Source organism: Hippichthys cyanospilos, chromosome 6 (assembly GCF_059441005.1).
Source record: "Hippichthys cyanospilos isolate Australia breed blue-spotted pipefish chromosome 6, RoL_Hcya_1.0, whole genome shotgun sequence".
NCBI lineage: Eukaryota > Metazoa > Chordata > Actinopteri > Syngnathiformes > Syngnathidae > Hippichthys > Hippichthys cyanospilos.
This window is the reverse complement of record NC_142374.1, coordinates 23,964,732-23,976,990: the sequence shown is the minus strand read 5'-3', so window position 1 is coordinate 23,976,990 and position 12,259 is coordinate 23,964,732. Positions and strand designations below refer to the sequence as shown.

The following is a 12,259-nucleotide window of genomic DNA, read 5'->3' as shown; positions in this document are numbered from 1 at the left end:
CAGACAAGAGACGTCGTCAGCGAGACGGGACGGCGGCAGACTTCGGAACTTCCTGTTCTTCCGCCCACGCCGCGACGGCTGATAACACGAGTGTGGACTTTGCGATAACAACTTTCGACGCAAACACGTGTGGCGGGATAGCGTTAGCGTGCAGAAAAGACACAAAAGATACCATTTGAACTGCCGGGCCCCATCGCGCTCGTTAAAAAAAAAAGTGATGATTCTCAATCAGCTGTCTTCAAATTTTCAGTTGTACGGATTTTGACAGGAGATTTTGATCATCCAACAACAACGCAGCTGTCTGCTGCCATGCGCTCGCCATTCACATGCTAATGCTACACAATCCCATTAACACGCGCACACACATACGCAAATGGACAATGGCTGCTCTGGTGTTATCTGCGGCTCCATGGCTTCATCTCTGCTTTGTATGTGCTTTGTGTACTTCCCTTCATTCATATCTCGAAGTGAATGTAGATGAACAGCGGGGGCGGAGCTACAGGGTGGCCAGGGGTGGGCGTGCCCCCCTTTGACGTTTTTTTGTCCAGACTTTGGGGACCATTTTGACATTTTTTTTATTTGGCCCATTTTTACAAGCAGGCGCTAATCTAAGACTCTTTCATACCGGTCACTTTTTAACACTTTGAGTGCCGTTGACGTCAAAGGACGTCAGCGGAAAGCCTATCAAAGAGCGCCCTCGACGTGATGGGAATGGCCATAGAACAGGTTTGGAGGGGGACAATATCCATACATCCTTTTTCTTGGCGGTACTAGGTCCACAGGGGTGCAGGGGTCTACCCAGAGGCAGTAGGCGGGATACACCGTGGTTGCCAGCCAATCACAGGGCACACAGAAAAAAAAAATTAAACCACTAAACACAACTAAGGGCAATTTGGAGTGTCCAATATACACATCCTGCATTTTTATGGGAAGAATGTGGGAGGAAACTGGATAAAACCCACACAGGCACGGGGAGAGCACGCAAACTCCATTCAGGAAGACCGGAGCTGGAATCAAACTCTCAACCTCTGTACTGTGAGGCGAACGTGCTAACCACTCTTCCACCATGTCACACAAATTTTGGAATGAAACCATTTAACTATTTATCCTAACTATTATCACTACAGAAAAGTTTTTCACATCATTGCGTGAAAATCACGTTCGAGTCTCTCGAGCCGTAATAATTAGGGATGTCCCGATCCGGCTCCCTGCAACATGGACGCACACAAAACTGTAGGAGGCGCCACATCAAACAGCCCTCACCGTGCTCTGGACTCGTGTCCCCGCCAGGTGTCAAAAATGTTAGCAAAAGGCTGAAGGTTTTTTTTTTTTGTTTAACTTTGACCCCAATTAGCCTTTTTTGCTTTTGCTGCGGACCACCCAGGAAACATCAGGGGGATTCCCCAAATCACAAGATCTGTCTGGGGACAAAGACGGGAGTGTTTCACGACCCCCTGAGACGGGAATTATTGTGGAATTCTTTTTGAATTCAAGCCGACTGGGAGAGCGCACGACATCCTAAACGGGGACCCTGACTCCAAAAGTTTGAGAACCTCTGGGTTAGCGGGTAGTTGTCCAAAAAAATACTCCACTGGGGGACATTATTGCAAAAAACGTTGAGAACCACTGACTTGCGGAGTTCAGGATCCAACAGGCTTTGTCGGGCCAGATGCCCGCAAGTCTCGTGCGCGGCTGCACGTCTTAAAAGATTCACCGGCGTTAAACCACTTAAGGGTCCAAAGCTTCACGGCGGAGGAAAGATCAGCGCTTACGACGTCTCAGCGCCGTACGGCCGGCCCGCCCGCCTTCGGCCCGATGCGCTCTCTTCACACGGGAACAAACAGTTCCCAGCAAAGTGCTGACTTGAAGTGTTTACCCAACTGGCTTCCTGCCTTCCTGGTGCCCGAGTGTAAATGTCCTCAACAACAAGAAGGGTTCCTCTTCTTCCCCGTTTCCTGTTGGGAAACACCAAAGTCCGCTTGAAAGGACAGGACGTTTTGCTTTTGTTTTTTTCTCTGCTTTATTGTTCTGTTTTGCACTGCTACAGGCTTGTTTTTCAGATGTTGATTCACTATATGTTGTCCAGCATAGGAACAGTGGTTCTCAAACTTTTTCCATTTTTTAACTAAGTACGTCCTAACCAGGACAAAGCATTATTAAGACTAGAAATAGTACTGCGCCATCCATAAACTTCAAAACGACATTTCTAGTGGTATCTCTAGGCGTATTTTTTCCAGCAACGTCAGAAGATTTTATTTTTGGCTCGCCTGTTGGAAAATCCATCCATTCATATTCTATAGCCGCTCATCCCCACAGGGGTCGCAGGCTTGCTGGTGCCCATCTCAGCTGGCTTCGGGCAGTAGGCTGGGGACACCCTAAACTGGCTGCCAGCCAATCGCAGGGCACACAGAGACGAACGACCAATCACACGCCCAATCACACCTCAAGACAATTGAGTATGTCCAATTCACCTGCCATGCATGTTTTTGGGGAGTGGGAGGAAGCCGGAGTGCCCGGAGAGAACCAACACGGGCTCGGGGAGAACATGCAAACTCCACACGGGAAGGCCGGAGAGAACCCACGCAGGCTCGGGGAGAACATGCAAACTCTACACAGGAAGGCCGGAGAGAACCCACGCAGGCTTGGGGAGAACATGCAAACTCCACACGGGAAGGCCGGAGAGAACCCACGCAGGCTCGGGGAGAACATGCAAACTCTACACAGGAAGGCCGGAGCCAGGTGGATTTGAACCGGGACTTTTGAACTGTGAGGCGGACGTGCTATTCACTGCGCCACCGAGCCGCCCTCTGTTGGAAAATTGCATCACTAAAATGTTTCCACTTCACATACCCTTTTGAGAAGCACCGATATAGTGTAAAAAACTGGTGTCCACTTTCTGTATGGTGTGTGTGTGTGTGTGTAGTGAAAGCAGGCGGGAGTCCGGTCAATCCAGTTAAGCAATAGCAGGTAAAGCGGATCGAGAAATGGAAGGATAGAAGGAGGACAAGGAAGCGAGGGATAAGCCAGGACAAGAGCAGATCCCCACAGTCACGTAGCAGGCGGAATGCCACGCCGGCATTGCCTTGTGGGACATGACCCACAGCCCCCAAACTGTCAATAGGCAACGCGCTGCAGTCCCTCATTCACAACAAATACCATTTAGCTTTTACTTAAGAAAGGGTTTAGTCAGTTTAGCGCATAAACGTAAATTATATATATATATATATATATATATATATAGACCTGAATTCGACCCTTAAATTAAGGGTGAGTACACAGGTGTGTCCTATATTTTGGGAATTACCGTATTTTCCGCACTATAAGGCGCACCTAAGAGCCTTAATTTTTTTTAAAAAAGATGATGGTGCGCCTTATAATCCAGAGCGCTTTATATATGGATGAATATTGAGATTGGGATTGGTAGATGGGGAATGAAGTGATAAAGTAAGCTTTACCCGTTTCTTTTGTGTTTACAGTTGAACAAGGTTGCTCATATTGACATTGAGTTATTATGCTATTGAGAGTTTAGAGTTTTATTTGAGTATTATTGTTATTACTTTAAGTATTACTACGTATATTGTGATTGAAAAAGTTTCAAAATATGTCATTAATTGAGGGTGCGGCTTATGATCCGGTGCGCCTTATACATGGAAAAAGTTTTAAAATGTCATTAATTGAGGGTGCGCCTTATAATACGGTGCGCCTTATAGTGCGGAAAATACGGTACGCTAGTTGTAATGAAGTGACGCGCTGCCGGAATCTACTTCAAAGTAAACGTGTAAGTGATTTGATGTCTGTATGCTGTATGCTATATGTCTTATGCTATTTATTACAAAGTTGGTGACGTGTTACCTTCATGCATAGCATGAACACTTGTTGCTACAGCTAGCTTGACTTCTTCCCCATAGTATGCACTAAAGATGTGCCCGCTGCTGAAGAAAATGCCATGTGCATTTTCTTGTATGGAGGTACTCGAATGACTTGTTTCAATGAGTTAATTTATGGTTGCCTTTGGTTGATAAATAAACGAATGCTGTTTTTTCTACCTGTTTTCACAATCTACAGTCATTTTTAGTGTTTTTTTTTTTTTAATGCTTGTTAAATATGTCTCAATCAATGACCCGAAACGGGTCGAAATTGACACGAGGGGTTAAAATCAAGTCTGCATTCAGCAATTTATTTCATTAAAAAATCTCTATCAAGATAAAATACAATCCTCAGAAAATAAAACAAATCCCCCCCCAAAAAAGTCTCAATTCATGTCTCAATGTCGGTAAGATGTAGTCCAGCATCTACAGTGGCATATGGCCAGTGATCTCCTCACTTGCGCATTCACGTCACTCAGTGCGCTGACAGGCGGTGGGTGACTTGCTTGCACGAGCTTAAGCGAAAGAGCGGCGTTAAGAAGCTTGAGAGGCTCGGCCGTGTGAGGCGGCGTCCACGAGGCCCCGGGCAAAGATGATAAGAGCTCCCCGGAGCTTTTGATGATCAATGGCGCGGTGGACGCCTTAAAGCTTCTTTAGGTGGAAAGAGGATCTTCCTCTCATTCACCGTGCACACCCTAGTTCTTTCTGTTCCTGATAAATGGAGCCGACGAGACTAGGAGGGGTGTAGTGGGTGTGGACAGGATGGACGTCGGGATTCAGCTGAGCAAACATCAACCAGGATGTCAGAAAATTCACTTTGCCGTCTTCCGCCAGCGTTGTTAGAGATTAGAATTTGGATTTGTGGTTCAAATTCGAAAAGTGCACTACGAAAGCCCAGTATAAGATGAAGGCCGGTATAAGATGAAGGTATAAGTCCAAAGACAAGGATAGGAGACATCTTGAAAGCGCCATTATTTTGACATAACTGAAGGAAACGTTGCGTTAAAATCTCCGGCGAGGTTTTGCTGGTGTAACCAAGTGAAATGTCCGTTTCATGTCTCTGGTCATTTTTGTTTGCTCTGGTGTTTTTAAAACCCCGTCAGAAAGGTGCATGTCATCTTCTGCGGGCCGAGTCGATGGTCGGACACACACGCATGCGCAGTACCTCACGTCAATTGGTCCGGCGGTTTATCGGGCGGTCTTGCAGCGTGTTGAGTTTGGTTGAAAAAGTCCTGAACTTTGTCTTCAGTCAGGCTGAGACGCTCCTCCAGGACTGAAAGGGTCTGGAAAAAAACAAAAGTCACAACATTAGCATTAGCCTTCAGAGCGCCTCGTTGTTGGGTCGTCAGTGTGCGGATGTCACAGTAGGGAAAAAAAAAAGTTGAGATATAAAGTTTGAAAGATCTAAAACACCTAAAATTGTTGTTTTGCATTGCGCCATCATCATTTTCCTGCAATATAAGGTGTAGCCCATTTTGAAACTGTTTTCATATACTGAGTTATAAGGCGCATAGAATAGAAGCTACAGTAGTGTAGTAGAGGGTTGTATGAAAGAAAATGTCAACAAAACAATCAGAGCAGTCAGTCAAACTTTTCAATCAGAAATTAAGAAAAAAAGACCATTTGTGGAAAGAATGGGGAAAAAAATACCTCTTGATTACATTAAAAGACTTTCTGGATCAATGCCAACATGAATCAAGAGTTTAAAGGAAAGTAATTAAATATTAACCATAACATTTTCAAAATGCACACAAAAATACTTAAAATATATTGTTTTGTTTTTTAAAAAACGGTTTCTGGATTCATTTTATAAAGTGACGCTTTCTTTTCCAAAAACTCATGTTTATGCGGCGTATAAGGTGCATCGAATTATAAGGTTTCAAGAAAATCGCAGGCTTGCGCCCCGTAGTGCGGAAAGTTCATGGAAATGGGTTTCTTGACATTTTTCAGATGTTTTTGGGGGGTGTTTTGACACGGAAAGACTGAATTGGGAAACGAAACGGCATCCGATTTGTAGTCGGAATAATTTATTGGCAGTTGCAACTTGAGAGTGGCGTAAAACTTCCCGCCGCCACAAACCTGCGTGAGGACATCAAGCTGCTTGACCATGTGCTCCAAGATGGAGTTCAGAACAGGCGAATGCCCCGGCGACGACTCCAAAAGGTTCATCCGCCGGCCCGTTTCCAGGCCGTCCGGGCACCATTTGGCAGAGTCGTCCTGTCGCCGCATTCGGACGTGCTTGTCGCGCTGCTTCCTGCCCTTGTCCCCTCGCCACTTCCGTCGAATCCCCTCGCCGCCGTTCTCCTCCCTCGTCCAGCTTTCGTCTTCCATCGCCGCGGCGACGGAAAACATGCTGTCGCTGGCTTGGCGGCCTTTGTTGCCATGGTGCTGCGGAGAAGACGCGGCGATACTTTACAAAGGCAGGAAATGAAACATTGTAGAAAACTGACAATTGAGAAGGACTGAGCAAATGTACTCCTATTTTAAAAAGATAGTTCTCTTATTTTGGCATTTTTGCCAGTAAAACGTTAATATTTTGTCATTAATGAATGCGATATCCAAAGTATTTTTCACGTATAATTAAAAATAATTTTTCCGCTTGCCGTCACCTGAATACAACATTGCGTTTGTTTAAGGCTCAAGTAACGACCAATGACTGCTCACCACTTCTCTCATGTGATGTTTGCAAGCTGATCCGTGATTGGTCACGATCTGAGCCTTTAGCACAGTCATTTTCAGTCGACAGCAAGTTCTTTAAGAGGTTAAGTTCATTATTGACAAAATACTAACTTTCTGCTTGTAAATTTGACTGTATGAGTGAACTATTCCATTGTTCCAGAATGTTCCAACGCCCAAGTACACCATGCAAAAAGAAATAATTAAAAAATAATCATCTTTGGTTTCAATCAGATGCTCTGAAAAGAAGTTTATCAAAAAATGATCAATTTTGGCAGAAAAACAACTTTGCTTCTTTCTTGACATTTTTTTTAAATAAAAAAACATGCTTAGCCAAAAGTATATATATTTTTGCTCAAATATGCAACCGTCGACCCTGCAAAGCTGAAATTTGTTCCAGAAATGAAACTATTGTTGATGCTAAGCACAACAAACGTTGGCACTCAAACACAGCGGTTGACTCCAAAAAGTCCCAAAAAATAAAAGCCCCTTCCAGAAAAAACTTTCAAGTCTCAAGAATAGTAACATTTCTTGTGAATAATTTTGTACCAAAACAATTCACAAGAAATGTGATTATTCTTGCATTAAGAACTTGAACCAGTAATCAAAAGTTACCATGTGACTATAAAGATGACCCATAAAAATGAGCGTTATGAAGGCTTTAGCATTAGACGGCCTACCTAATAAAGCGTTTAGTGTCCCAACATGCACAGAGGCGAGCGCGCAAACACAAAGAGGAAGAAGAAAGAAAGAGGAAGGAAGCGGAGGGTGTCACACATTCCAAACTTAATGCACAGAGCAATCGATTCCGCCGTTCTTCCTGCCTTGGCTTCAAAGTGCCGTTAATGATGGCGGGAGAAGAGAAGGAGAGTAAAAGACACGGAGGGGGAGGAGGGGTGTGGGGGGGGGGGGGGGGGGGTATCAAACCGAGGTGAACAAAGCTGTCAGTGTGTGTGTGTGCCTCTTCTTCATCTCCTCCTGCTCAGGAGCACATCTGGCTGACATCTGCGAAGCTCATTTACACCGAGTGCATCCAGCCCCCCCCCGCCCCCCCCCCCCCGGCGTCGGCCCATACAGGAAGAGTGGCCGCAATCAAAGCTCTTCAAAAGGCAGATAAGCAGGGCGCCCAGAGTGCCAATCAGCAGGAGCGCACTGATTAGCCAACTTGCTAATTAAGAGGCATGAAAAGAATAATATTAGCTTAGGATAAGATCGGTAGGCAGGGTTGCGGATTTTGGTCTTTGGATATCCTACTGTAAATGAACACTAAAAACTATATAAATGATTTCGCTTGGTTGAAGAACAATTACAAACACAGAAGTTGCCTGTACAAGATGTTCTCAATAATAATAACTTTAATTTTTCCATTTTTAGAATAACTTTGTTTTAAAACTGCATAGCAGCAAACTATTTTACTCTAGTTTCTCCCATTTGGTTTTTGGAATCAAAACCACAATAGTGATTTTTGCCCGTTTGAGTGAGTCCGGTTTGTGAAACGACTGTTATTCCGATTTTACCCTAAACTGAACATGGTTTTCCACTATATTTTTAAAACACCCCCAACACACACACACATATATACGCACACACACTTTATTTTTTTTCCATTTTTAGAATACTGTAATTTAGATTCATTGAATAATATATTTTATATTCATTCTTTTAGTACTTTAGTATAAAGGTACAAAGTCGTTTATTATTTTTTGTACTTCATTACCTAAAGTAATGATTAGGTTTAGCATTAAAGTCATTTTTAGATCGCCTTGTCATAAGGATGAAAGAGTGGACTTTTCAAGCAGACTTTTCATTTTGAAAATGTTGTTGACAAATCCTGTCAAGTTCCTAGTACATAGTTGCCCTGTTTTCAGAAACAAAATCACTTCACTGTAAAGGGTTTTCAGTCCTCTAAATTTACAAAAAAAGGGTCCAACCAAATCTTTTCATGTTTCTAAAACCTTGCGCAAAGGTAAATTGGGACTTATTTGTCTTGTGCTTGCAAAAACACATAAATGATCTTCACTGTTTTCCTGGAACCCGTTCGGTGTTCGAGAAAATGGCTTCCAACGGAAACAAGCATGTGTTGATGTTTATTGAGCTGGCACGGATGATCAACAACGCGCTTTGATCTCCAGACACACAGGAAGTCAGGTGACACACATCTGATGACTCTTTCGTGCAAAGACTGTTTGCGAAGGCAGCGCGCCCGCAGCCGCAGGAAGACAAAACACCTGCGGGAGATGCGCCACCCACCCGTGGAAGAGCGTCGCCGCTTAAGCCACCAAAATGGCCGCCAGAGGTGCGGTTCTCACTGTTTCTTTTTTTTTTTTTTCGAGAGAGAGGAAGCCGACACATCCGCTCGTCTATTGCGGCGACATCCGCCCACGCTCAAACCAAAACATCCTGCTTGGCGGCCTTTCAATGACACGCGCTCACACTCACAAATGTCTCAGCCGAGGCCTTGTCACGGCTCAATGGCGGCCCGTCATTCGGAGAAAAGACACCGTTTTGTTGTCATTCATTGGATTTGAAAGTTACAAGATGAATTTTTGCGGTTGTACCGTGCCTTTTATGTGGCAAAAAAAACAACAACACATCACTCGATGTGTGATTTATTCTGTTTTGCTAAAGTTTTGACATTGTTGCCAAAGTGTTAGTGCGTCTTATGCAAAGTAACATACAAAACCAGAATTTTACATCAAAGTCTAATACACAGGTGCGTTTTACATTGGGGGATTACAGTATATTCGGTTTTCTACCTGGTATAATTGTGCGCAAGCGTCTCATAATGCGGTATGGAAATTGAAACTGAATCTGCTCGCTCAACTCTTACAAAACAAACACATAGCTATGAAAACGAACACATAGCTATTGGCGGAGGTTGGTGGTGGTGGTGGTGGGGGGGGGGGGGGGCATTGTCACGGTCATCATTACGATGGTAAACATCCTGTGTCCCTGAGCACACACGCGCCAAAAAAATAAAACTCTTCTCTAGCTACGTTAACTTTGACCCACTAAGGTTGACCTGAAGGCGGAGTTCCCCTTTTCAAACAAATGCTCATATGATTGCCATGTAAATTGTCATTATAGATGTTTTTGGAATCATTCATTCAATTTGTGTAACAAAAATAATGCCAATGTTTTGATCAGCAAGTTCATTTTCATAATAAAATTGGAACTTTTTGGGGGTCAAACCCAGACATACGTGCCAGATGCTAACAACGCTAACTGATTTTATCTGCCAAAGAGCACAAAACGTGTGTTTCGCAATCCCAACAACTCCAAAGTCAAGGAATGTGACAATGGGAAAATGTTTGAGGCCGGAATAATCTATTAGCTACCATCAGTAAGATCTCCTTCAAGGAAGCTCATTGAAATATCCTGCCAGTAGATATTCGCTTTCTCGCACGCCTTGTTTACTTCATCATGTTAGCATTTACAAATCTGACACAGCATCCGGTAAATTATTTGGTTGAACTGTAAGGTTTCGCCTTCACTCGATTCTGCATGAAATGCAAAAACGCATCATGTATGACGGCTGCAGCAATTTTGTCATTTCCATGTGAAACGGGCTAACATAACAGCTGCGTTGACTTGGGGTCAAACGGGTTCTTGTGTAATTCGATTACCTCGGTTAAAAGAAAAAAAAACGCATGAGGCATCTTTTTTTCTGCCTCAGTTCTATTTAGTGTACACTATGAAGAAGTCGAGCTAACCGCGGCAACAAGTGTTCAAGCTATGCAAAAGAGTAACACGCTAACAACTTCAAAAGAAACCTTTGATTCTCAAATAACATACAGTACAGATAGGGTGCCAATGCATTGATATCTTTTTTTTAGATGTAAATCATGGACATCACGGACATCCACAACGCTATGTTGTCAAGAACTCCATTGCTAATTAAGAATGCTAAGAAAAAGCTTAATTACACATTACATTACATTATGGGACCTGCTGCCAGCAATTGTTGCCGCCCCAATGTTAGCAGCTAGCAGCACTAGATGCTAACAGCGTTAGCATGACACGTTCAGTTTATGTGAAAATTAAAGGCTTTCAGGTACGCCTTATAGTGTCTAAAATACGGTACCCAACTACAGTGGACCCCGGGGTTGCAGCGTCTCTGGCTAAAAAATTTTTCATGTGGAATACTGAGTTTTTTTCATCCTTTCTTCATTAAACTGTCATGACCCTAGGGGGTAGGCTGTATTAGTGTTGTTTTGCTTCTATCTGCAGGCGTTTTTAGGTAATTGCACTTATTTTTTCTGCCGTCCAACGGCTTCACTGCAACGCGTCACTACAATGCTGGTCTGCTATTGGTCGGCCTCACTCGTTTCAAAATGGCGGAACGGTAAAGCTTTGTTCTATCGCGAGTGGTTGCAAAAGCGTATTTATAGTGCATTTTACTGCTTAATTAAAAGTTGAATGGGTTAGCCATGGGTCCCAAGATTGCTAGTGTTGTTAAAGAGAGAAGTAAGAAGATGATTTATATGGAAACAAAGCTGGAGATGTTCAAAGAAATACGAAGCTAGCCTAGCCTAGGCTACCCTTACTGGGGAATATGGGCATAACAAGCGCCACTCAAAGGTAAATAAATTATTTATGATGCTTTCTGATTGTATACATGTATGTTATATATACATAGCACTTACTATACTATTTTGTTAGCAGTTTTGAATATGTATGTACAATTTTGATGTTTTTACCTAAACGGATTAGCTATTTAACATAGATTTGGATTTCGCGCCATACGGTGAATTCGCCTTACAAGCCCAAACGCGCAACGGATTCATCTCGTAACACGGGGCCCTCTGTATTAGATGGAATTTTCACTAGGAGACCAAAATATTTAATAGCTGCAGCTATCAACCGTACGCTAAAACGCACTAAGAAAAGGTGCATTGGCATGCTGCCTGTATCTATTTTGTGTGTATTTTTGTGTTTAGGGGGCAACGTCGTGGCATGGTTGCTTTTAGTGTAGGACTAACCTCAGAGTCCCATGACCATGACTCATCCTTGACGCGACGTTCTTACATAAGCAGGTGGCGCTTCCCCTTTAAAAGCAATGCGAACAACCCACAGGCCTACTTTTATTATTAACCGTTTAATGCAGTGATAATGCTAGGCTAATTATTTTAGGAAGCGTCCCAAAAGTTGCAGAGGTGACAAATATCAGGCCCATCAACAAGCAAAACAAAACATTTTGTACATATTTGCAATGTTTTTTGTATATTTTAATATCAAAATATAACTCTGCGCTTACATTTGCGGTCAAATGTTACATATGAGTGCCAAAATACAATTTGTCGAGTACTCCGTTTCAGCTCATTCTTGACCAGCCTAGTCAAAATGGAACTTCGACGTCTTTTGCAGTCAATGGCAGTGAACGAGTTTGTGGTCAATTTTTTTTTAATTGTTTTTCTTTTTTAGGGAAGGGGTCCTATCGTTTTGCTTCTCATTATTAGATTATTGTTTGGGGTAAATCTTATGCTACCTTGATCGTTTTGATTAATTGTCGTTACAGAGAGGAGAGTTAGAAAGCAAGGACGTGCAGGATCACAACTCATCCACTTCAAAGCAACACAATAGCATTGAAGAGCTCTACCTTGAAGGGGGGAAAGAAAAAAAAAAAAAACACTCCAGCGCTCGCCGCCACTCGAGTCTTTTTGAAATGCTTTTCATCCCTAACACTTTGCTTTAAACACTGCAGCCATTTTTAGCTT

The 12,259-nt window shown here is 43.2% G+C and overlaps 1 protein-coding gene across 3 annotated transcripts in view; it reads right to left on the bottom strand.

Moving 5' to 3' along the window:
• Positions 1–4,163: 4,163 nt before the first annotated feature.
• Positions 4,164–12,259, bottom strand: part of poc1b (POC1 centriolar protein B) — a 25,775-nt gene continuing 17,679 nt past the window's right edge. For all 3 annotated transcript variants that reach the window (XM_088416875.1, XM_088416876.1, XM_088416877.1), the window contains exons 13-14: positions 5,946–6,254; positions 4,164–5,149 (exon numbers count right to left, since the gene is read on the bottom strand). In XM_088416875.1, the coding sequence (XP_088273001.1) occupies positions 5,033–5,149; positions 5,946–6,254 (426 nt within the window). In that variant the 3' untranslated portion in view covers positions 4,164–5,032. The remainder of the gene's footprint in view (positions 5,150–5,945; positions 6,255–12,259) is intronic.